General features: G+C 44.5%; 1 protein-coding gene across 1 annotated transcript in view; it reads left to right on the forward strand.

Annotated features, from left to right (window-relative positions):
• The window catches only part of NUDT13 (nudix hydrolase 13), a 69,877-nt gene extending 48,238 nt beyond the window's left edge, over positions 1-21,639 (forward strand). The window contains exons 3-9 of the mRNA XM_040437938.1: positions 3,260-3,399; positions 5,797-5,904; positions 6,636-6,754; positions 11,282-11,407; positions 17,698-17,809; positions 20,568-20,716; positions 20,892-21,639. Of these exons, the coding sequence (XP_040293872.1) occupies positions 3,260-3,399; positions 5,797-5,904; positions 6,636-6,754; positions 11,282-11,407; positions 17,698-17,809; positions 20,568-20,716; positions 20,892-21,089 (952 nt within the window). The 3' untranslated portion in view covers positions 21,090-21,639. The remainder of the gene's footprint in view (positions 1-3,259; positions 3,400-5,796; positions 5,905-6,635; positions 6,755-11,281; positions 11,408-17,697; positions 17,810-20,567; positions 20,717-20,891) is intronic.
• Positions 21,640-27,393: the final 5,754 nt, after the last annotated feature.

Here is a 27,393-nt window from a genome sequence, read left to right on the forward strand (position 1 = left end):
AACTACCTGGTTTTCACTAGAGCCTCAGATGGTGAGGATAGACTTAAGCCATTAGGGTAGTTGCCAGGGGCTACTCCAGAGCAATCCCCGAGTCAGTGGCAGCTGGTCCAGGCGGACCAGGAGATACCTGGGTAGGTACTAGAAGTACACGTGTAGTCAGGCAGGCAGGGTCATTACCAGGAGGAACAGTGCAGTACAGAAGGATGAGGCAGAGGCGTAGTCAAAAGGTCAGGGCAAGCGGCACAGGTACAGGTCAGGCAATCCGGGTCGGCAACAGGTGAGACAAGGCAAGCAGACAGGGATCAGACGATAAACAGAGTCCAGGAACGAAATATAAATCAGGCGCACATGAGAGTATCAGGAACCAACAAACCCAAGGACCTTGACACTGAGGCATCTGGGAAGAGAGCTGAGCCACTTAAATACCTGCAGGAGAGCCAGGGTTGGTCAGCGAGGTCACCTGACCTAACCCACACAGCCCAGAGAGTAATGCGCTCCGCCCTTAGAGCAGTGTAACACAAAACCAGCCTACCTCATGCTGTGTCCAGGGCTAAGTGGACGCAGTGGAGCGAATCCTCAAAAGCAATACCACTTACAGAAACTGAGCCCAGGACTGCAGCGGTGAAATGGGAGGCACCGCACACAGGTCACCACTGAGCGCGGCGCCCGGAACCCCGGCGATAAGCGGGCGATCAGTGGCGTACAGCAGCCCTGTTACAGTAGGCCTGCAGGTGGTAGCTTTACATTGGAATATAGTGAATTTTCTATCCAGTAATGCATTAAATACAATTACTGGATAGAAATGGTAATCTGATGGTTGCATGTTGAGGTCCCCATGGGGGCCTAAAAAGGTAAAACAAAAGTTTTTAGAAATTTTAAAAAAAGGTTATCATTTAAATCACCCCCTTTCCCTATAATAAAAAATACATAATAAAAAGAAGATCATAGACATTGCAGAGTCCCAAAATGCCTGAACTATTAAAATATAAACATATATATCTCGTATTAACGCCGTAATGGGGAAAAAAAATTCAGATTTGCAGTTTTTTTGTTGCTTCATCTCCCCAGAAAAATGGAAAAAAAAAGATCAAAAAGTCATACATACTCCAAAATTATATCACTGAAAACTACGGATCGCTCCACAAAAAAATTAGCCCTCACACAGATTTGTAGACTAAGGCTACTTTCACACAAGCGTTCGGGTGTCCGCTTGTGAGCTCCGTTTGAAGGGGCTCACAAGCTGAGTGGACGCGGATCCGCTCAGAATGCATCAGTCTGGCAGCGTTCAGCCTCCGCTCTGCTCAGCAAGCGGACACCTGAACGCTGCTTGCAGCGTTCGGGTGTCCGCCTGGCCGTGCGGAGGCAAGCGGATCCGTCCAGACTTACAATGTAAAAAGTCAATGGGGACAGATCCGTTTGAAGATGACACAATATGGCTCAATTTTCAAACGGATCCGTCCCCCATTGACTTTCAATGTAAAGTCTGGACGGATCCGTCTGAAGCTACTTTCAGACTTAGAATCTTTTCTACAATATAATGCAGACGGATCCGTTCTAAACGGATCCCAAGTCTGCATTATATGAGCGGATCCGTCTGTGCAGACCCCAGACGGATCCGCTCTGAACGGTAGTGTGAAAGTAGCCTTAGAAAGGGATTCTGTCACCAGGTTTGACCCCTGTCAGCTAAAAATATGCTGATGTTCAGGGCGTTTTCACGATTCCTAATGTGGGCTTATAAATGTCATCTGTGGGCTTATTTAGCTAAAAAACAGCTATTACTAACCTGTCAGTCAAACAAATAAGGTGCCCAAGGGGATGTTAATGGGTGCAAGATGCCCACCGCACCCACCGCCGTTCGTGCCCAGCACCGCCTTTCCGGACTTCTGCGCCGCCTCCTAATCCTCTGTGCCGCCTCTCGCTCTCCCTCCCTCCCCCCTCCTCCTGCTGTAAGATCTCGCGCATACAGGGGTTGAGCGAAGTGCCGGCGCATGCGCACTTCGCTGTAAGAAGCCAAATGGAGAAGTCTGCACGGGCGCATCAGGCAGAGCCCTGTGTGCAAGCGCGAGATCTTACAGCAGGAGGAGGGGGGAGGGAGGGAGAGCGAGAGGCGGCACAGAGGATTAGGAGGCGGTGCAGAAGTCCGGAAAGGCGGCGCTGGGCACGAACGGCGGTGGGTGCGGCGGGCATCTTGCATCCATTAACATCCCCTTGGGCACCTTATTTGTTTGACTGACAGGTTAGTAATAGCTGTTTTTTTAGCTAAATAAGCCCACAGAGGACATTTATAAGCACACATTAGGAATCGTGATGAGGCCCTGAACATCAGCATATGTTTAGCTGACAGGGGTCAAACCTGGTGACAGAACCCCTTTAAATTTAAAAAAGTAATGGGTTCAGAATATGGTGATGATTTTAAAAATATTTTTGTTCCAAGGTTTTTATTTTTTTTAAGTATTAAAATACAAGCAAAATTATATAAATGTAGTATCGCTGTAATCGTACTGACCAGTAGAATGAAGGTAACAGGTCAGTTTTACCACACAGGGAATGATTTCACAGGGAATCAATCTGTGGCAGAATTGCGTGTTTTTTCCCTGATTTCACCCTATTTTTCTCCAGCTTCCCACTATATTATATGCAATATTAAATAGTGCTATTAGAGAGTACAACTTGTCCCGCAAAAAAACAGGCCCTCATATGGCCATGTGAAATGAATAATGAAAAAGTTATGGCTCCAGAAAGGCAGGGCGGAAGAAACAAAAATTTAAAAATGGAAAAGGGGTTGATAAATCATTAGAACAAGCCGCCCTCCACTAGAGGGAGCCAATAAGCTCTCTGCATACTGGTATAGGATGAAATAGGACAGTATGCAGTTGTATCCCTCTAGTTATGTTCTGATTTGGAGCAGAAAAACAAAGCTCCAGCTGCTAGAAAGATGCAGTAAGGAATTACTTTGTAGAGAATTTTGGACATAAAACTACATGATGATAAAAGGTGGAGATTCCCTTTAAGTCAATATAAAGCTATTATGAGTTGCATCAGCAGGAGCCTCCAACCTGGTAGCAAGAGAGTAAAGAAATGATGATAAAATACACGAAAATGAAAAGAACAGTAATGAAGATGTATTACAAAGACAACTTGGATTTAAGATTTGCTTCACTTCAATGGAGTGCCCCGATGACAGAGTTCGGATCAGTGGGGGTCCCAGATATGTAAAAGTGAATCATTACATTAATGTAGTTGCTATGTCCATTCTCAGCTTCCTGTTTGATCTGAAAGAAAATGATGACACCTGTCGCCAAGCCCTGAAATCGGGATCTTTCTACCTATTCCACAATCTTTCACCACTTATCCGGAAGTCTGGAAACACCTTCTATATACCAGCAGTCAGCAGTCCAGGTAGGTAAGATTTTCACAATCCTTAGGCTCGTGCATATTGGCATATTATGACACTGTGCAAACTCAGAGAAAGTCCACACTACCCGTTTTTACAAAAGATCACATTGGCAGAATCCTTAATTAAAGGAACCTGTCACCATGATTTTGGACTATTTACTGCTGTAATACATGGGCGGTATTGCAGATAAGAAGTCCAGATTGCTATGTTTTATTTTTTCACGGCCCCTGTTCTCTGCTGTAAACGTTTAAAGCTGTGCTGAAATACATTGTCAGGACTTCCGTGCTTGCGCACAGGAGTCCTCTGCACAGCAGTCCGGACTGTATATTGCAGCGCAGCTTTGAGTGCTGACAGCAGAGGAACGCCAGTTTCTTGAACATATTTAAAGTGTAACTGTACTTAAAAAAATAAATAAAATTTTGCTATGTCATATCAAAGGTTTTGATTGGTGTGGGTCCAAGTGTTGACACTGCTACCGATCACTAGAATGAGGGGAAAGAAGCACTCACATAGCGCTCTCTTCCCTCACTACAAAAGACAGGCTCAATAGAAAGTCTGTGAGCCCATCTTCAGTCCGTCTCCTACATCAAGTAGAGACAATATGTAGTCTGACATCTTTTATCTCCTTTCTAGTGATCAGTAGGGGTCTCAGCACCAAGACCCTACTGACCAAAATCTTTGTTATATCACTATGACATATCAAAAGTTTTTTTTATAAGTACAAGTACACTTTAAGAGTTGCCATAGACTTTAGACTAAAGTTGATCAAAATGGATGATTACAACCAAAACTAACGTTCACCGGGTAAAATTTAACAACCAACCGATAACAGACCAACATTATCTGATAAGTCAGCTGTGTTTGAAATTTTCATCCGATAGCTGGACGAAAGAGCTTTCATTGAAAGAAAGATCGTTTATCGATGAAGAGCTCTTTCTTTGAAAGAATGTTCCCAGAAAGATCTTTCGTCCAGTTTCATTGAATATGTATGGGCAGTCTGATCAACTGTAATGGCCAATATGGACTAAACTGTTCATGGCCGTGTCTGCAAAATGGTCGTTCACCAGATGATTGTCCAACTGCTGTTTAACCATCAGCCAACTTCTATCTACGGTGATGTGTATGGACATCTCCAGGCATTACTGACATTTCTTGTTTCAACTAAGGCTACTTTCACACTTGCGTTTTTCTTTTCCGGCATAGAGTTCCGTCACAGGGGCTCTATACCGGAAAATAACTGATCAGGCATATCCCCATGCACTCTGAATGGAGAGTAATCCGTTCAGTTTGCATCAGGATGTCTTCAGTTCAGTCGTTTTGACTGATCAGGCAAAAGAGAAAACCGTAGCATGCTACGGTTTTATCTCCGGCGAAAAAAACTGAAGACTTGCCTGAATGCCGGATCCGGCATTTTTTTCCATAGGAATGTATTAGTGCCGGATCCGGCATTCAAAATACCGGAATGCCGGATCCGTCCTTCCGGTCTGCGCATGCGCAGACCTTTAAAAATGAAAAAAAAAAAAAAAAACGGATCCGTTTTGCCTGATGACACCGGAAAAACGGATCCGGTATTGCAATGCATTTTTCAGACTGATCAGGCATTTTTCTGACTGATTAGGATCCTGATCAGTCTGAAAAATGCCTGATCAGTCAGAAAAAATGACATCCGTTTGCATACAGTTTGCCTGATCAGGCAGTCAGTTCAGGCAACGGAACTGCCTGCCGGAATCAAACAACGCAAGTGTGAAAGTACCCTAACTTGGGGAAGGAAGAGCGTTTCAGCAGTACTTAACCTTTCATCACTCTGCCGATTCCACCGTCTCAGCTGTGATCATATGACTGACCGACTGGTTGTGGGCTCCTCTGCTGAAGTCCGATGTGCTTCCATTTCTTCCCATTCAGCTGCATGTACCCTATGCGGATGAACAGCAAGACACAGAATCACGTCCGGTCAGGGCCTCAACATAAGAGCTAGCAGCCCTTTGGGCAGTCACATGATCAGCAAATTTTTTAACTGGGCCACCCCCCCAGGAACTTCTTTGCAACCAACTTCTTCCTTGCAACCCCCACTCCTGTGGCCAGTCAAAATTGCTTTCTCAGACGATGCCCAACAGCCGCTGTCCGTTTTCTACAGTGTCCCTGTATATAATGAGATTTTATAATGCTGTTGAGGGGCCCTGACAATAATATCTTTTAGTCCCCCTCCTGGGTGGGCCCCTTCTGAGTTCGGGCCCCAAAGCAGCTGCTTTTCCTGCTTCCCCTATAGCTACACCCCTGGCTCTAGGACATGTTCCCCTATTGAAGTGTGCACTTTTTCCTATAGAAATATTTAAGATGCTTCAGTACAGAATTGTTATCTTCATACATTGCTTCAGTACTATCATTTTGATGGGTCTTAGATTTACTGCAAGTCCTCGGTAGTTGTGGAAAAGACAAGTTTAGCTTGGAAGACTCGGTTCTGCTTGGTTGCTCAGAATCCTGTGTTACTGAGTTTGCTCTAGATCTTGGTAAGTTTTTTCATTTATCCATGATAATTAAATGCTAGAACACTCACCTAAGGTGTGTGCTATTACTTTAAGGCTCCCTTCACACGTCCATAACGTGTTTTGCGGATCTGCAAAACACGGACACCGGCAATGTGCGTTCCGCATTTTGCGGACCGCACATCGCCGGCACGAATAGAATGCGGAAAAATGCGGAACTAAATTGCGGACGTGTGAATGGGGCCTTAAAGGGAACCTGTCACCTGGATTTTGGGTATAGAGCTGAGGACATGGTTTGCTAGATGGCCGCTAGCACATCCGCAATACCCAGTCCCCATAGCTCTGTGTGCTTTTATGGTGTAAAAAAAAAGATTTGATACATATGCAAATTAACATAAAAGAGTCATGTTACTTGTGTGACCAGAGAAGAGTCATATTTTCAAGCTCTGACTCATCTCAGGTTAATTTGCATATGTATCAAATCTTTTTTTTTATACAATAAAAGCACACTGAGCTATGGGGACTGGGTATTGCGGATGTGCTAGCGGCAATATAGCATCCCATGTCCTCAGCTCTATACCTAAAATCCCGGTGACAGGTTCCCTTTAACTGCTGATTTGTGCTTCTGTGCCATAGTTGTCTTCTTCTGGGAGCTTCGGAGACCTTTTGACTCACATTGTGAACATGGACAGCGGCAACAGAAGCCACGTACTGCTTGAATGATATGATAATTCTCAGATTTCTTTGTTTTCTAGGATCTTTGGAAAAATCTGCTTTAGAACAAGAACTTTCGGGGAAATTCACTGACCTCAGCAAAGCAGTTGCAAAAATTGATCGAAAAATGGATGCAGAGAATTTATTGCTGCTATGCAGGGTATTACTTCTGCGAAGAGCGTGCCTTCATTTTGTGTGTTTTCTTTATATATTGCACATATACAAAATTCTGTCAATAATTCAGTTCCCCAAAATGTATTTATTAGAGGGAAAGTAAGTGCAAGGATAAAAAAAAATACTTGGTCACTAAGGCCCAAACAGACCTGGTCCTTATGGGGTTAAAGGTTTTTTTTGGGGATTTTTATATTGATGGCCTATTCTCAGAATATGAGATCATATGGCACCCCCGCCGATCAACGTGAAGAGGCTGCGGTGCTCCAATGAGCGCTTAGGCCTCTTCCTAGGCCATTTGACGTCATGTTCATCGGTCACATAGCCAAGGCGCAGCTCAGTGTGATTTACGCTGATTTTTCATACCTCACATGGATCCAGAGATCCCCCATTCATTGCTCCAATTGCTGTTCTAGGTTTATATGTAGCTGGCAGCTCAAGAGACATATCCCTTTTGTTGCAGCTCAGGAGGTGTGTCCTTTCTGCTGCAGCTCTCTCCCTGTGACAGCTCAGGAGGCACTTGAGTGATGTAATCGAGCATGTATGTCCACCACAGCGAGGTGGACAGAGAAATAAGAAAAAGAACAAACAGCAGGTGGCGCTATACAGATATATTTTTTTTTTTTATAACTCAGTTCCTATACAAAATGTTTAATTACATGCAATTACAAAAGTATTCAGATCCAGTGCTGGTTTGAAAACTGCAGAATATTTTTTGTGGGACAACCCCTTTAATTTTCAAACTTCTTTAGTTTCTTAGCTAGGTCAGACATTTAATGTCACAGACATATTGGAGCAGGGAACCCCATGCATCCAGCTGAATGGCCACAAGTATTATTTAATGGATTATGAGGCTAGTTAGAGTACTTTTGGTTAATAAGTTTGCATACCTGTATGATGAATAGCTTTACAAGTCCCAACGAGGGGGCAATAACGTGCCCCCAGGAAAGCCATAGTAGTGTCTTGAATGTGTCATTCTTTCCTTAGGTCTTGAGGCTTGTTGGAGCAGAAATACAGAGCTGCCCAGGGCAGATATCTAGACGAGGTTGCACAGTGGGTGTAGTTGTCTCTTGCCCAGACTTGTACGAGTACTGTGCTGTCTCCTCACATATAATGGCCATGATCACATTTGACACAGATCATCTCTATTAGAATAAAGAATACTGCTGGTGGCTGTACATTTTTCTTAAGTGCATTGGAGACGTTTCAAGGCTCTTGCATCAGCACATCTGGTGGAGCAGTGAATGATTTCAGTACAACCTTATAGTCATGGTGTGCGGTGCTGGTGAAGCCCCTGACATCGAAAGGGTCTGGCAGTAGGCGACACCTATTTTATAAACTCCCTGAGCTTGAGTTTTTTTTATAGTGGGAAGAACCTGTGAATGTATGCAATTACAATTAGGCTATGTCCTGTGGATTTTACGTGTGCAATCTGTTCACAACTTGCTGAGAAATCTTTGTGTATATTAGGGCATGCTGCAGCTTTTCAAATCCACCACATGCTCTACTTGACCCTGTGAAGGAGGGAATTGATATTGCAAAGAGTGAAATCCACAAAGTATAGTCCAAGTACACATGAAAATCTATGTGGGTATCTTGCGGATGTCAGCATGGATTTGCTATTTCATGTGAACATAACCTTACAGATCCAGAAAATGTGTAATATACAGTTGCAAGAAAAAGTATGTGAACCCTTTGGAATGATATGGATTTCTGCACAAATCGGTCATAAAATGTGATCTGATCTTCATCTAAGTCACAACAATAGACAATCACAGTCTGCTTAAACTAATAACACACAAAGAATTAAATGTTACCATGTTTTTATTGAACACACCATGTAAACATTCACAGTGCAGGTGGAAAAAGTATGTGACTAATGACATCTCCAAGAGCTAATTGGAGTGAGGTGTCAGCCAACTGGAGTCCAATCAATGAGATGAGATTGGAGGTGTTGGTTACAGCTGCCCTGCCCAATAAAAAACACACACCAGTTCTGGGTTTGCTTTTCACAAGAAGCATTGCCTGATGTGAATAATGCCTCGCACAAAAGAGCTCTCAGAAGACCTATGATTAAGAATTGTTGACTTGCATAAAGCTGGAAGGGGTTATAAAAGTATCTCCAAAAGCCTTGCTGTTCATCAGTCCACGGTAAGACAAATTGTCTATAAATGGAGAAAGTTCAGCACTGCTGCTACTCTCCCTAGGAGTGGCCGTCCTGTAAAGATGACTGCAAGAGCACAGCGCTGACTGCTTAATGAGGTGAAGAAGAATCCTAGAGTGTCAGCTAAAGACTTACAAAAGTCTCTGGCAGATGCTAACATCCCTGATAGCGAATCTATGATACGTAAAACACTAAACAAGAATGGATTTCATGGGAGGATACCACAGAGGAAGCCGCTTCTGTCCAAAAAAAACATTGCTGCACGTTTACAGTTTGCACAGGAGCACCTGGATGTTCCACAGCAGTACTGGCAAAATATTCTGTGGACAGATGAAACCAAAGTTGAGTTGTTTGGAAGAAACACACAACACTATGTGTGGAGAAAAAGAGGCACAGCACACCAACATCAAAACCTCATCCCAACTGTGAAGTATGGTGGTGGGGGCATCATGGTTTGGGGTTGCTTTGCTGCGACAGGGCCTGGACAGATTGCTATCATCGAAGGAAAAATGAATTCCCAAGTTTATCAAGACATTTTGCAGGAGAACTTAAAGAGGACCTTTCACCTTGAAAAACATTGTGAACTAAGTATGCTGCCATGGAGAGCGGCGCCCGGGGATCTCACTGCACTTACTATTATTCCTGGGCGCTGCTCCGTTCTCCCGTTATCCCCTCCGGTATCTTTACTCACTAAGTTATAGTAGGCGGTGTCTGCCCTTGTCCTGTGGGCGTCTCATTCTCCTAGGCTGTAGCGCTGGCCAATCGCAGCGCACAGCTCACAGCCTGGGAGAAAAAAACCTCCCAGGCTGTGCGCTGCGATTGGCCAGCGCTGCAGCCTAGGAGGGGGAGACGCCCACAGGTCAAGGGCAGACACCGCCTACTATAACTTAGTGAGTAAAGATACCGGAGGGGATAACGGGAGAACGGAGCGGCGCCCAGGGATAATAGTAAGTGCAGTGAGATCCCCGGGCGCCGCTCTCCATGGCAGCATACTTAGTTCACAAGGTTTTTCAAGGTGAAAGGTCCTCTTTAAGGCCATCTGTCCACCAGCTGAAGCTCAACAGAAGATGGGTGTTGCAACAGGACAACGACCCAAAGCATAGAAGTAAATCAACAACAGAATGGCTTAAACAGAAGATAATACGCCTTCTGGAGTGGCCCAGTCAGAGTCCTGACCTCAACCCGATTGAGTTGCTGTGGCATGACCTCAAGAAAGCGATTCACACCAGACATCCGAAGAATATTGCTGAACTGAAACAGTTCTGTAAAGAGGAATGGTCAAGAATTACTCCTGCCTGTTGTGCACATCTGATCTGCAACTACAGGAAACGTTTGGTTGAAGTTATTGCTGCCAAAGGAGGTTCAACCAGTTATTAAATCCAAGGGTTCACATACTTTTTCCACCTGCACTGTGAATGTTTACATGGTGTGTTCAATAAAAACATGGTAACATTTAATTCTTTGTGTGTTATTAGTTTAAGCAGACTGTGATTGTCTATTGTTGTGACTTAGATGAAGATCAGATCACATTTTATGACCAATTTGTGCAGAAATCCATATCATTCCAAAGGGTTCACATACTTTTTCTTGCAACTGTACCTACGATCAAAGACAGAACTGGCTCCTGTTGGGTAGGTAGGGCAGGGTCAAGAATGTGAAAATGACATGCCGCATCATAACGGCCAGTATCTAGTAGAATTAAAGTAACCTTCTGCCTGGCCATCGATTTGCTTAATTTTGTTAATGGGGTTTTCCCATTTTAAAAAAAGGGATGGCAGATCGCTAGGATATGACATCCCTTTATGATCAGTGGTGGACTGTCCTCTGGAACACCCTCCAATCCTGAGAACTCAGTAGGTCTCATTGGTTTGGACCCCCTGAGGGGGGGCCTGGGAACTTAAAGTGGTCCTGGAAAAAAAATAAAAGTGGCTTCATTTTGTAGTTGGGTCCAAATTGACTGAAGGCAGGGTCAACACAAGTAGACAGAGCGGGCAATACCATGTTGTGGCATGATACCGCTCCAGCAGAGCCAAATACCACACTGCATCACAACATGCTGCACCAGCAACACAAAATACCTCCCCAAAAACTGCCCCTCTGTGGTGGCCAGCACCAGCTACCACATTCTGTCCTACTTCAGTTGCCTCAGGATGGCAATACAGTTGAATTCAGGAGGGGAGCATCAGATCACTACTTACCTGGCTGACAGCTGTGGGAAGGGCTCTGACAGCCCCCTGGGAAGTTTCCCTGTAGGGGGTATGGTCAATCCGCCCCAGATCCCCACCAGTTATGCCCTGGCAAACTCCATTAGCAATAGTTTACATAGGATTGCCTATTGCTTCTGTCTTGTAGGCACGGTCCCTTTTACAGTGGCATGATTCTCATCAATACTGCAGCAAATCAGGAAAGCCAACCACCAAGAATGTCTCAGGGAGTAAGCGTGTGTGCCATGTTAATGGGTTGATCTACTACCCGCAGGTGAGTTGAAAGAGCTGGAATCTCACTTATTGTGACAAAATTATACTGATCAAACATTGATTGGCTAAATTACAATTCCTACATTTCCTAAATCATTGAATTGATGTGCTCAGTTGATGAGTTTGACCAGAATAGTCCAAAATTCAGATTTAATACAGGATGATTAAACGGGTTATCCGGTAATCATTATTGGTGACCTGTCCTCTGGTAGAGGTCCAACAGCCGGGACCCCATACATCAGCTGTTAGAAGAGGCCAGGCGCTCCGCGAGCTCTGCGGCCTTTTCCTAGGCCATGTGACATCACGTACATCGGTCACATGGCCTAGTTGCAGCTCAGGCCCATTTAAGTAAATGGGGCTGAGCTGCAATACCAAGCACAACCGCTGTACTATGTACAGCACTGTTCTTGGAAGGCTGTTGATTGCCAGCTGCGCTACCTAGAGCTCTGGGGATCATGGGAACTCCCTGCTGGGACTTGGACCCCCACCAATCTGATAATGATGAGCTATCCTGAGGATGGGTCATCATTATCTGTCACTAGATAACCCCTTTAAAATGGTCTACAACTTTCAAACATCTTCTTCTGGGAACCCTAGAAATTTTCCTGCGTTTTGATTGACCATGAAAAATGTCCATTAGGCCTCATGCACACGACCGTTGTGTGCACCCGTGGCCGTTGCTCCGTTTTCCGTGATTTTCTGCGGACCCATTGACTTTCAATGGGTCAGTTGAAAACTCGGAAAATGCACCGTTTGCCATCTGCCTCCGTGATCCGTGTATCCTGTCCGTCAAAAAAATATGACCTGTCCTATTTTTTTGACGGACAACGATTTACGGACCCATTCAAGTCAATGGGTCCGTGAAAAAACACGGATGCACACAAGATTGGCATCCATATCTGTGTCCGTAGGCTACTTTCATACAGACGGATCCGAAGATCCGTCTGCATAAAAGCTTTTTCAGAGCTGAGTTTTCACTTCGTGAAAACTCAAATCCGACAGTATATTCTAACACAGAGGCGTTCCCATAGTGATGGGGACGCTTCTAGTTAGAATATACTACGAACTGTGTACATGACTGCCCCCTGTTGCCTGGCAGCACCCGATCTCTTACAGGGGGCTGTGATCCGCACAATTAACCCTTCAGGTGCTGCACCTGAAGGGGTTAATTGTGCATATCATAGCCCCCTGTAAGAGATCAGGGGCTGCCAGGCAGCAGGGGGCAGACCCCCCTCCCTCCACAGTTTTAATTTCATTGGTGGCCAGTGCGGCCCCCCCTCCCTCCCTCTATTGTACTATCATTGGTGGCCAGTGTGCACCCCCCCCCCTGCCGGGAGCTCCTTCTACTGGTAAGTGACAGATCATTAAGCAATGCGCCGCACAGACCTGTCACTTACCAGTAGGAGGAGCTCCCGGCCGGTCACAGACAGCGCAGCAGGTAAGTATGATGCTTCTAATATTGCTAAGTAACCATGGCAACCAGGACTGCAGTAGCGCCCTGGTTGCCATGGTTACCGATCGGAGCCCCAGCGAATAAACTGGGACTCCGATCGGAACTCTCCGCTGCCACCAATGATCGGGGGGGGAGGCCGCACACTGCCCACCAATGATATTAATACAATAGAGGGGGGGCCGGAGGGGCGCACACTGGCCACCAATGATAATACAATAGAGGGAGGGAGGGGGGGCCGGGGGGGGGCGCACACTGGCCACCAATGATAATACAATAGAGGGAGGGAGGGGGGGCCGGGGGGGCCGCACACTGGCCACCAATGATATTCAAACTGGGGAGGGAGGGGGGTCTGCCCCCTGCTGCCTGGCAGCCCCTGGTCTCTTACAGGGGGCTATGATACGCACAATTAACCCCTTCAGGTGTGGCACCTGAGGGGTTAATTGTGCGGATCAAAGCCCCCTGTAAGAGATCGGGTGCTGCCAGGCAGCAGGGGGCAGTCATGTACACAGTTCTTTTAGTATATTCTAAGCTGAAGCGTCCCCATCACTATGGGAACACCTCTGTGTTAGAATATACTGTCGGATTTGAGTTTCGCGATCTAACTCAAATCCGATGATATATTCTAACATAGAGGCGTTCCCATGGTGATGGGGACGCTTCAAGTTAAAATATACCATCGGATTGGAGAAAACTCTGATCCTATGGTATATTAACTCCTGACTTTACATTGAAAGTCAATTGGGGACGGATCCGTTTGCAATTGCACCATATTGTGTCAACGTCAAACGGATCCGTCCACATCGACTTGCATTGTAATTCAGGACGGATCCGTTTGGCTCCGCACGGCCAGGCGGACACCAAAACGACTTTTTTTTCATGTCCGTGGATCCTCCAAAAATCAAGGAAGACCCACGGACGAAAAAACGGTCACGGATCACGGACCAACGGAACCCCGTTTTGCGGACAGTGAAAAAATACTGTCGTGTGCATGAGGCCTAAATCACACAAATTCCACACAAAGTGGAAAGGGGATTTCTGTTGTCCTCAAACGTTTTATTTGGAGAGAAGTGCTGAATCTGAGTACCAGACCACTCCTACTTGTTGCTGTTCACAGTTGATTACTTTTTCTTTTGGGCTTCGTGCACACAACCATATTTTTCATGTGAGCTATCTGCATTTTTTGTGGTTAGCACATTGACCCTGATCTGTATTTTCTGCAGATTATAGAACATGTCTTATTATAATCCGTATTGCGGGCAAGAATAGTCATTTCTAGTAATGGGAGTGAGAAAAATGAGGAGTGCACACAGAAGGTATCCATATTTTGCAGATCCATGGCTTGCGGACCAAAATACTGAAATGGTCGTGTTCATGAGGCCTAAAATTCCAAGGAAATGAGAGTTCAGTTCGTTAAAGTTAAAATTACCTGAAAGTAGGGAGGTTAGCAATGAGAAAAGAAAGTGACACCTTATCAGTGTAACTAAGCAACCAAGCTATCTTTAGGTGATGTCACCTTGCTAGGCACTTCTTCAAATTGCAAAAGTTAATGCAAAGTAGGCGAACGTGCAGTTTAAGGCTCCATTCACACGTCCGTAATAATGGGTCCGCATCCGTTCGGCAAATTGCGGAACGGGTGCGGACCCATTCATTCTCTATGGGGACGGAATGGATGCGGACAGCACACAGTGTGCTGTCCGCCTCTGCATTTCCGGAGCGCGCCGCCGATCTTCTGGTCCGCGGCTCCGGAAAAAAATAGAGCATGTCCAAAAATAGGCATTTCTATGGGGGTGCCGGCCGGGTGTATTGCGGATCCGCAATGCACTACGGACGTGTGAATGGAGCCTAACTCATGAGAATGGTAAGGCTAGTATTACACTAGCAGATTTTGCAGGCTATTGTTGGGAAGGAAGCTTTCCTTCCCGACAATCGCCTGCTCGTTAGTGGAGGAGAGCGCTGCTATTATATGCAGCGATCTCCTCCACAATATAGATGATAAAAGGTTGGATGGTTCTCCAATTGTATGGCGTGGGTATCAGGAGATGGTTCCCAAACCAGATATATGCAATATAAGAAGACTCCTGTATTCCACTTGAATTTTAGTGCAAAGCTTTTTAGTGCGGTTCCAGTCAGAACGTTTTCGGCTGTGAAGCCTTCTTCAGTGCAACTGGAGAGGCATACAAAGTGTCACAAATCAATATACAATAGTCATATGATGATTACAATAGATATGGGATCAATTGTATAGTACATAAATTGTCACAAATAGGTGCGTAGATAACAGGTATTATATCGAATATATTATATATACAAGGAGAGGATGTGTCGATATGGCACGTGAGGAGAGCGTTTAGCCGTCATCTGGGGATCCAGCAGGATCTTCATCGGAGTGGTTTGTGGTCAGCAGGTGGTTCGAGGTGGTACTGGTGGTGCTACATCGGTTTTAGTCAATAGGTGGCAGTAGGTGGAGTTAAAGAACACAATTGCAGAGTGGGACAGAGAAAATGCTAAACACTGTTATGTGGACCGCACAATAGGAATCAAGATTAGCGTGGTATATGTTAACAGAGCTTATTAAACGTACATTGTAAAACACAGGTTAACATATCGACGGGGGGACCAGACAATCTAGTTCGCTGTGGAGTCAGTTCAACTAGAGCTTTCACAGTATTAAGGTAGACCAGGTATGCATTTCAGAACACATTCAGAGCGAGGGGCAATTAACTCAATATAGATTACATATGGCGGTGTAGTTTAGCAATCGCTATATGCCATAGTGAGTTGTTAGGTCTTACCCGGATTGTGTCCGCAATAGGTCCAAGGGAAGCTTTGGATAGGGCAATTCCTCGGTGGTCAGCAGGAACGCTGCTGTCTGCATGGGCTCTGTGTCCCTTTCTGGACACCGCCATATGTAATCTATATTGAGTTAATTGCCCCTCGCTCTGAATGTGTTCTGAAATGCATACCTGGTCTACCTTAATACTGTGAAAGCTCTAGTTGAACTGACTCCACAGCGAACTAGATTGTCTGGTCCCCCCGTCGATATGTTAACCTGTGTTTTACAATGTACGTTTAATAAGCTCTGTTAACATATACCACGCTAATCTTGATTCCTATTGTGCGGTCCACATAACAGTGTTTAGCATTTTCTCTGTCCCACTCTGCAATTGTGTTCTTTAACTCCACCTACTGCCACCTATTGACTAAAACCGATGTAGCACCACCAGTACCACCTCGAACCACCTGCTGACCACAAACCACTCCGATGAAGATCCTGCTGGATCCCCAGATGACGGCTAAACGCTCTCCTCACGTGCCATATCGACACGTCCTCTCCTTGTATATATAATATATTCGATATAATACCTGTTATCTACGCACCTATTTGTGACAATTTATGTACTATACAATTGATCCCATATCTATTGTAATCATCATATGACTATTGTATATTGATTTGTGACACTTTGTATGCCTCTCCAGTTGCACTGAAGAAGGCTTCACAGCCGAAAACGTTCTGACTGGAACCGCACTAAATAAAAGCTTTGCACTAAAATTCAAGTGGAATACAGGAGTCTTCTTATATTGCTCCTCCACAATATGGGGTGGAGCGATCACTAATGCCATCGCTCGTCCCCATAATGACTATTTGTTTGCCAGCAGCAGATCATGATTAGACAGCACAATCTACCCCGGCAAAAGAGGATTTTAAAGCATGCTTAAAAATCTGGATTGCCTGATGATTGAGCGTTTGCAGTACACTGCCAGATTATCGCTAAAGAGCGTTCCTATGAACACTTGTAGGTGATGATCTGCACCATTCCAGTGTAATACTAGCCGTTTAGACGGGCTAATGTAGCGGCCGATTGTTGGGAAGGAAGCATTCCTTCCCGACAGTCGGCTGCTCGCCCAGTGAAGGAGTCCTGCAGTGATCTCCTTCACAGTATGATCGCTACAGCGATCCCTTGGCGTCATACAGAATCATTGTTTTGGGGCAGCAGATCGCTGTTTAAACTGCATGATCTGCTGCCCAGAAATGATGTTTGGTGGTGCCTGCACGAGCATTTTGCTCGTTCATCAGGTGATAGACTTCGCAGGAGCGGACGTTCCTGATAATCTAGACGATTATTGGTTAAAGTGCATTTACACCAACAGATTATCTTATCAATTTCTGTCCGATCAGACCAATAGGTGGTGTGTATAACAAAAGATCTGTGTGTGTAAATGGCCATCTGTCAGATAATCTGTTGGTGTAAATGCACCCTTAGGCTGGGTTCACATCTGCTTTCTTAATTCCGGCAGTCTGTTCCGTCAGAGGAGCAGACTGATGGAATTCACTGTATCTGGCGTGCATGCCTGCCCTTGGCCGGCCAAAAAGTGCTACTTGCAAAACTTCAGATGTGAACCCAGCCTTACTCTGCTTCAGAGAATTGTACCACAGTGGATATAAGATGTTTGTTAGCAAGAATGGCATTCCTCAGCTTGCTGTATAATATAATACATTCAAGCTACTTAAGCAAAGCACAAATTTTAATCTATATCTAATATGTATCTATCCATTTCATTCAGCACATAGTAGGAGGTCTACTGTAGTTTGCAAATTTCTAGTTAAAGTGAAAAGGATGACTAGGAAAAGCCACTCTGGACCTTTAATAAGTTAAATGTATGTAAATCTCTTCCCAGTATTCAATGCATGGTCCCAGATATATATCAACATAGGTTAGTTCTTCATAACATGAGTTGTTGAAAGGATTGAAACACCTGTAATCTGTATTTCTTTCATTTTTATCTGCCTGTTTAGCATGTGGATGATAAAGCTAACCGTAGATTTTATATTATAGATGGCTCCAGTGATTATCACACTTGTGTCTTGCAAAAACCGCTGCTTGCTCGCTCATCAAGAGAACTTCCCACCAGGGATGTATACTGCGCTTGCAGGTTACTGTGAAATTGGTAAGATGTTACTGTATATCCACAACTCAGTTATTTTATAGCTGGGATATTTAGCAAATTGTTGTTTACTAGATGCAAACATGACCTCGTTTGCACTAAGCACTTTTCTATTGTCTTGTCACAAAAGCCTTTTGGTGTCTGTACATAGTATTTAACAACCAGACACACTTTATCCAGTTACGACTAAGGGTCCAGTACCCGAAACGCGTCAACTTGTCTCGTGTACCAAGTGGCTGTGTCTGCTGTAAATGAATTTATTAATAAAGAAGAAGTTTTAAGAGGATCTCCATCTGAATCCGAAACCATTCTTTTTCTTAAGTTTCATGCTATTTAACAACCACACTACAGGCTTTAGAGGAAGTGTTAAAGGGCTGTCAGTATAGGGATCCTTTTTTAAACTCAACATTCATAGAAAACTATTTTTTATAGACTTTTTGGTAGTTTTTCTTTTTCGTAGTACTATACCTTTGAAAATGAAATACAAAATATTTTCCTTCTGTTGCAGTCAGCACAGAGAGCTAGAACTCCTACATAGGTAACCCATTGTCAGTGTACTGCTGCTGAGAGGGGATGATGTTATCTAAAGGGTAATCCTCATGATAATAATAGATGTAGAATTGGGATAAAAGTATGGCAGCTCTGTTGTTCTCTTTATAGGTGTAGATAAAGATGCCCATAGAAGAGCATTGCCCTTATCAGTATAATGTATGATGTTTTAATTGAGGCATTCCTCCCTCTTTCCTCTCTGGCAGCAGTCAATGGTCTGATTGAGGCTTCTTTCACACTGGCGCTAGAATTGTCAGCAGCGTGCTGCGGTTTTTGTCCAGCCACCTCTCAGCATGTTTGCCGTGCTGCGGCCGCATCTCCTGCCTTCCCCATTATAGTGAATGGGGCCGGGGTGGACTTCTGCCAGCACACGTGTGCATCGTTCGTACGGCTCTGGCAGGCCGTTCACCTGCTGGAACAGCCTGCTGGACAATCCCAACACCAGTGTGAAAGAAGCCTGAGAAAGTCAACGGAGGCTGTTTGCCATGCTAAAAATCCAAACAAAGGAAGAAGTTAAAGAGCCAGGGCAGGAAGTAGAATATATAGTGTGACTTCAAAAAATTATATTAAAAAAAAAGTGCCATATTCACATATAGGCTATTAATATATATTTTTTCAATGGTACTGTCTCTTTAAAGCAAAGGTTCACCTATAGGCTGGGGCTTTGCACAAACATTTAGTAATGTGACAGCTGCAGTATAAAGGAATACAATGAGTCATTTTACAATTTTCATGGAACAAAATATTGTGCATGTGTAGGATAGATATCTAATCTGTATCTATCCACACCCTCCCGCAAAGCACAAATTTTAATCTATAATCTAATCTGTATCTATCCATTTCATGTAGCACATAGTAGGAGGTCTACTGTAGTTTGCAAATTTCTAGTTAAAGTGAAAAGTTACTATTGAAGTTGTCACATGAGAAAAGTCCATGTGGACCCAGAAGAATGACTGTTCCCTATTGTAAGGGGATGATTTGGCTAGTAAGCATATTATTATGGAACTGAACATTTTCACTCCTTGAAGATATACAGTATTTTTCGCTTTTATAAGACGCACTTTTTTTTTTACCCCAAAAGTGTGTGTGAGGGGAAAATGGCAGTGCGTCTTATAAAGCGAATCATCATCACAGCAGTGCGATGTTGTTCAAGCAGATTTGACAGCTGAGACCTGTGATTGACTGCAGAGGTCATGGGGCCAAGCCACTTCCTGGTCTTGCGGGGACCGGAAGCATCCTGAAACGGAGAAGTGGTGTGGGTATGGCAGCACCACACACGTGTGAGTGTGTTTTTTTTGTTTTTTTGGGGCATGGATTAGGACCATAGGGGTTTTCAGCTCCTAGGCCGGACAACCCCATAATTATTCTATTGAAGATTTTGGAGTGCTGCTTTTGTCTTTATGCTTCTAGTTTACATATGGATCACTGAGTTGGGAAATCTGAAGCTATGCACCCACAATTTAGGATTTAACCACCTAACTGTTTTGCCGGAGGCCAGCTCGGCAGTGGGAAAAGTAGCTAACAGGAGGGGGGAAGGGCTGCTTTAGATGCTGCTTTCTCCTGAATGATAGCAGCTAGGAACATGCAACTGGTCTTGTTTGAAAGCTGACATTCCAGGCTTTCATGCAAGACCACAATGACCGCAATGACAGCTAAAGTCCAAGGAACAGAGGAGAAACAATTGTTAGAAATCGAGTCGGAATAATCACGGGTAAAACCTGCTTTTACTTTCATTTTCAGCTGCATTAACAGCATCCCGATTTCTATCAGTGATATCTTGCCCTGTACTGAACGTATTGCTGTCGTTCTGGTATTGTCTGAAAGCTTGGGATGTCAGCTTTCAAACAAGATCTAGCTGCTACCATTCAGGAGATAGCAGCATCTAAAGCAGCCCTCCCCCCTCCAGTTAGCTAGTTTTCCCACTGCTGGAGCTGGACTTGGGCAAAACAGTTAGGTGGTTAATACTGTCACATGGTGCTTCTCCATTTACTGAATTTGATGTACTTTAAAAGTGATGACTGTTGCAATTGGTGCTTTCCATGGAAAGCTTCACCTGATGTCATGCATCAGCAGGGTTGTACATAACCTTGGGTAACACAGTTCTGCATCTTCACAGACTGAAACCAGATGTAAAGAAGTTAATGAAATATGCTAACATTTAAGGAAGTCTTCATCTATAAAAAAAATTTCACTGTTCCTTGTCTCTATTCAGGCGAGACTCTGGAAGAGACAATTCGGAGAGAAATAGCAGAAGAAGTTGGTCTGGTGGTGGATACTATCAGATATTCTGGATCTCAGCACTGGCCATTTCCTGGCAGCTCATTAATGCTGGCATGTCAGGCCACAGTCAAGGATGACAAAGTAAGTGTTATCTGCCTTATTTTTCATAAGGATTTGCCATTACCCGTGATTTAACTATGGTAGTTCTTGTGTGACTGTCTCACAAAATGCTTACTTTGAAAATGGTTGTATTTTTGTGCTTGATTGACCCAGAACTTGGTGGACTCTGACATGCTGATCAATTCCTCCCCTACAGCTCGATATCAACAGAGCAGAGATAAAAGATGCTCGATGGTTCACCTTGGAAGAGGTGACTGAAGCTCTACAAGTGAAGATGTCGCCTTCTAAATTACCAGATGATACTTTGCCAGTCTGGGTGCCACCGAAGTTTGCAATAGCCCATCACCTTATACAAGAATGGGTACAAGAACAGAAAGCTCTAAATGGTAGTTAACACCCAGGGGAATCAGACATCATTTAGAATTATCCAAAATGTCAGATGCACTTTACAGAGACTTCACCTGTCTTGCCACAGTGCCATTTTAGTATATAATTAGTTGCCTTATTACAAAGTTAGACTAATTTTAGACAAGTGTGTCCTGTGCGTAAATCACGCTTCTTGTGTAAGAGTGATTCCCTGTTATGGACACTGATTTATATTGCTGTGTGTCTCTGCATGACCTGTATCTACAGAATTATACTGACATAAGGGCTTGTGCACACGTCCATTGCCCGGCCGTGCCCGTATTGCGGTCCACAATATACGGGCACCGGCCATGATCGCACCGTACCACAGATGCGGACCCATTCACTTGAATGGGTCCGCAATCGGGATGGTACGGTGCGGTGTGGAATGGAGGCACGGATTGGAAGCCCACAGAAGCACTATGGAGTGCTTTAGTGGATTTTCTTTCCGTGCTACTGCACCACAAAAAAGTAGTGTGTGCACTACTTTTTTGCGGTGCAGACCGTTGGATGCGGATCGCTGACCCCATTCAAGTAAATGGGTCTGTGCATTGAGGACCGCATTTTGCGGTCCACAGCACGGCCCATGACACAGCATTATAAATCATTATAATGCCATGCGTTCCTGAGAAAATAGCAGTGTCCATAATGGGTAATCACAATCTCACAGAGAGCACGATTTCCGCACAGAGCACACATGAATGAAAGAGGCCTTAGTAGACTTGGGGTATACACATCTGAATAAGCCTATTGATTTTTAATAAATTTGGGTATTGAAAATACTGTAATTTAAAGTAATATTTTGCCAAACATTACCTCTAACGTGGGCAGGACGCCTGTATGCCAGGTCACAGGTACTGTTTTTGTTTTGTTTGTTAGTTTAATTGTATCGGTGTGTGTGAGGGGCGGACTGAAAACCTAAAGTGGAAAAAAACTAAAAGTGATCATAGAAGTGTACAAATTGACAGGAGGCAAGGACAACACAAGTAGGCAGGAATAACAAGTAGGTGGGGTCAGCAATACCATGGTGCAGCACAAAATACCTCTCCAGAAGCAGCCCCCTTGTGGTGGGGCAGGAAGCAATCTAAGGACACTGCTTCTAACCTGAACTCTCAGTGTCATAATGACTTATGATGCTGTGAGTTTCTGCGTCTTCTGTACTGTACTGGAGGTATTATGTAATTGCAATACGTTAGACCCGTAGTCAGGCAGGAACAGCATCATAGATCATCGGTCAAAAAATGCAACCATTAGGGTACTTTCACACTAGCGTTCTTCTTTTCCGGCATTGAGTTCTGTCAAAAGGGGTCAATGCCGGAAAAGAACTGATCAGTTATATCCCCATGCGTTCTGAATGGAGAGTAATCCGTTCAGGATGCATCAGGATGTCTTCAGTTCAGTCTTTTTGACTTTTCAGGACGGAGATAATACCGTAGCATGCCGGCATTATCCATCATTTTTTCCCATTGACATGGATCCGGCCCCGAGTGTTCCGGCAAAACGGATCCAGAATGTGAAAAAAAAAAAATGGCGGATCCGTTTTTCCGGATCACACCGGAAAGACGGATCCGGCATTTCAATGCATTTGTTATACCTGATCCTGATCCGTCTGACAAATGCCATCAGTTTGCATGCGTTTTGATGGATCCGGCAGGCAGTTCCGGCGACGGAACTGCCTGCTGGAATCCTCTGCCGCAAGTGTGAAAGTACCTTTACATGGAGTGTATTTCCCACACTGAACATGTCGGTCAAACAGCTGTTTCTCTTAACCTTCCCATAAACATGCACGCTTGTCTCAGCTAAGTGTGTATGTGCCTTTATTGGGCAGAGGGAGCTGCCAGAAAAATTTGGCGATGGCTTATCTCCCAGAAAACTAAAAGGGCTGGGCATGTTGAAATTCAACATCCCCAACTCTTTTTTCCTGCAACATCTGCTATCAGGTGAGATACAGGCGACCCTTAAGGCTCATTCAGACGGCCGTATGCTTTCCGCAAAAATGGGGCCACGTCCTGATTTTCACTGACAGGTATAGGGCATGTTTTATTTGTTTCGCGGGGCCGTAGAAAGTATGAAAAGGTCCCTATAGAAGTGAATAGGTCTGCATCTAATCCGCAAAAAAACTGATCCGCATTTTTACAGACAGCATACGGCTAAAAAACCCACTCACCAGTTCACGGTCCCAACATTGCTTAGTTCCCAGCCGCTTCCGGCCCCTGCAGGACCAGTAAGTAGCTTGATACCGTGACCAGTGCGGCCAATCACAGGCCTCAGCGGTGGCTTGAATGCTGCGTTACAGCAGTGAATTTTGCATTGCAGAACTGTAATAGACCTGAAATTAGACAATGGAGACTTTGAAACATGTCCCATTTTTAAAGTATAACTGTCGTATTATTATTTTTTTGGAGTATTGGATTGTGGTGATTAATATGACCTTGGTGGCCCTATTGAAACCTTTCACTGTGTATTCAATTACCCCTTAATTCCACAGATTTGTTCCCTGTACTACCTTCTGTTACCTGTGCTTAAAATCGGGTTGCTAGGCATGGTCCGTCTATATGTTGAAGGACGGAGGACGCAGAAGCAGGCTCACATTACTGACAGCCAGGGACTGTAAGTAAATGATTAAAGCCAGGTCCTCCCCAGCAGCTGATAACAGTGCCTGGGCTGTGTGCACTTCTCCCTGTCCCTGCGCTTGACAGGCGCTCCCTCACTCAGCAGAGCTGGAGAAGCAGAGTTGGAGCAGCGCAGACCAGGGAAGGGAGATCTGCCGTCTGCTCAGTGTATAAATGAAAGCAACATGTGGTAAGAGGACCCCTTTGTGCTGCAGAAGATTAACCCTTTAGGGGGAGGGCTCTGGTTACTGACACTTTTGGGGGGCTATTGTTACTGGCTAGTGAGGGCAGGCGGGATTAGCCTCAGGGTGAGGGCAGTGGCGGCCATTTTAACTGAATAGTGAGATTGCAGTTTTATGCAGACTGGTTGCTAAGGGCTGAATCTTATTAAATATGGGGTAAGTCAGTCTAATAGTAACTGATTCTGGAATAACATGTTATTAGTAACTACATATATGAAAATTGAAATTAGGGTCTAAGTGTGACAGTTATCTTTTAAGCCTCGTGGTCTTAACGAGGTAATGTGGGTAAAACGAATTGCACAGATGGCTGGCTGTGTATATATTTCTTTCATGTACAGAATTTCAGTGATGCTGCTATATTAACACTCAGGACTGAATTATCTTACATAAGAGTATGAACATCAGGTGAAATAAACTTTATATTACGACTAGGAATGAGCGAATCAGCTTCGGATAAAACTTTTAAAGTCGATTCGCATAAAACTTCGTTCCAATACTGTTTGGAGCAGGAGCTCCGTACAGTATTAGAATGTATTGGCTCCGATTAGCCAAAGTTATTGCTTTGCGAAGTCTTGCGAGACTTCGGGTAATAACTTCATAAATTAATTTGTATTGTAAAACAACATTTCCCGAACTCGGGTTCGGTTCCAAGTGGTACCTTGAAGCAATAACTTCGGCTCATCGGAGCCAATACATTCTAATACTGTACGGAGCTCCTGCTCCGTACAGTATTGGAACAAAGTTTTATGCAAATCGACTTTGGATGTTTCATCTGAACATAAAGTCAATATTTTTTTTAATTTCAGATATATGTGAACTTTTATTGAATGCCACCATTGGGGGCATTTATTTTTACTGAAATACATGTATTTCTGGCTAGAAATCATTTTTGTAATTAGACTTTATAAAAAATTTAGCGTAATTTGTCTTCTGCAGTCTGCATGTATGATCATCAAGATTTGTGATGGTTCAGTTTGTAGCCATTTTGCTGTCCTGAAAATAAGACGTCCTTACAACCAAATAAAACAAACTTAAAGGATATGTACATCTTTGGAAGCAATGTTTTTTATGATTGCATTTTACTCGTTTTAGGCTAAAATAATTTTTTCAATTGGCCTTTATTAAAAATGTTGAGCTGTTCTCTCACAAAGGGTTAACATTTTTTTTTAAGGCTACTTTCACACTGGCATTTTGGCTTTCCGTTTGTGAAATCCGTTCAGGGCTCTCACAAGCGGTCCAAAACGGATCAGTTTTGCCCTAAAGCAGGGGTAGGCAACCTCCGGCACTCCAGCTGTTGTGAAACTACAACTCCCAGCATGCCTACTTGCTCTTTTCTTCTCAGAACTCCCATAGCAATGAATGGAGCATGCTGGGAATTGTAGTTTCACAACAGCTGGAGTGCCAAAGGTTGCTGATCCCTGCCCTAATGCATTCTGAATGGAAAAGGATCCGCTTAGAATGCATCAGTTTGCCTCCGTTCCGTCTCCATTTCGCTTTGGAGGCGAAACTGAGCCAAACGGATCCGTTCTGACACACAATGTAAGTCAATGGGGACGGATCCGTTTTCTATGACACAATCTGGCACAATAGAAAACGGATCCGTCCTCCATTGACTTTTTTGGCTATGTTAAAGATAGTACAAACTGATCTGTTCTGAACGGATGCAGACGGTTGTATTATCTGAACGGATCCGTCCGTGCAGATCCATGACGGATCCGCACCAAACGTAAGTGTAAAAGTAGCCTAAGGCTACTTTCACACCTGCGTTAGGTGCGGATCCGTCTGGTATCTGCACAGACGGATCGGCACCTATAATGCAAACGCTTAGATCCGTTCAGAACGGATCCGTTTGCATTACCATGAACAAAAAAAAATGCATGATAATGCAAACGGATTTGTTTTGACTTTACATTGAAAGTCAATGGGGGACGGATCCGTTTGAAAATTGAGCCATATTGTGTCAACTTCAAACGGATCCGTCCCCATTGACTTACATTGTAAGTCTGGACGGATCCTTTTGCCTCCGCACGGCCAGGCGGACACCCGAACGCTGCAAGCTGCGTTCAGGGGTCCGCCTGCTGAGCGGAGGACAAACGGTGCCAAACTGATGCATTCTGAGCGGATCCGCATCCACTCAGAATGCATTAGGGCTGGACGGATCCGTTCGGGGCCGCTTGTGAGAGCCTTCAAACGGAGCTCACAAGCGGAGCCCCGAACGCTAGTGTGAAAGTAGCCTTAGCTGTGTGACTGGTACTTTGACTTTGTGCTGGTCATCTAATAAACCTTATCTCTAAACTACTGAGAGGTCATAAACACTTATTTAAGCCACATTCTTATCAGTAAGATAAGAACTGAGCTATAATGAGTGTTTGTAATGTCAGAGAACAGAGATAAGGAGTCCATCTGCTCCTCGTTTGACGGAAAAGAGAGAAAATCCAGAGGCTGCTACTAGAGCATGTTAGCTCTGTACAGAAAAAAGGACGCCATATTTTTAATAAAGCCCAATTTAAAAAATTACTTTTAGCTCAAAATTAGTACAATGCAATAATAAAAAAAATGCCCCCTAAGGGCTCTTTCACACCTGCGTTCTTTTCTTCCGGCATAGAGTTCCGTCGTCGGGGCTCTATGCCGGAAGAATCCTGATCAGGATTATCCTAATGCATTCTGAATAGAGAGAAATCCGTTCAGGATGCATCAGGATGTCTTCAGTTCCGGAACGGAACGTTTTTTGGCCGGAGAAAATACCGCAGCATGCTGCGCTTTTTGCTCCGGCCAAAAATCCGGAACACTTGCCGCAATGCCGGATCCGGAATTAATGCCCATTGAAAGGCATTCATCCGGATCCGGCCTTAAGCTAAACGTCGTTTCGGCGCATTGCCGGAGCCGACATTTAGCTTTTTCTGAATGGTTACCATGGCTGCCGGGACGCTAAGGTCCTGGTAGCCATAGTAAAGTGTAGCGGGGGAGCAGCATACTTACCGTCCGTGCGGCTCCCGGGGCGCTCCAGAGTGACGTCAGGGCGCCCCAAGCGCATGGATCATGTGATCGCATTGGACACGTCATCCATGCGCATGGGGCGCTCTGACGTCATTCTGGAGCGCCCCGGGAGCCGCACGGACTGTAAGTATACCGCTCCCCGCTCCTACTATGGCAACCAGGACTTTAATAGCGTCCTGGGTGCCATAGTAACATTGAAAGCATTTTGAAGACGGTTCCGTCTTCAAATGCTTTTAGTACACTTGCGTTTTTCCGGATCCGGAGTGTAATTCCGGCAAGTGGAGTACATGCCGGATCCGGACAACGCAAGTGTGAAAGAGCCCTAAGGTATACATAGCCTTTAAATCATTACAGATGCTAGCTTTATAAAGTGCAAACATTTTCAAATATTTCAGTGTAAAACTGAACACTGGTACTATACCATCCAAGTAGGCTTTGTTCA

The sequence above is a fragment of the Bufo bufo genome, chromosome 6, assembly GCF_905171765.1.
Source record: "Bufo bufo chromosome 6, aBufBuf1.1, whole genome shotgun sequence".
Lineage (NCBI taxonomy): Eukaryota > Metazoa > Chordata > Amphibia > Anura > Bufonidae > Bufo > Bufo bufo.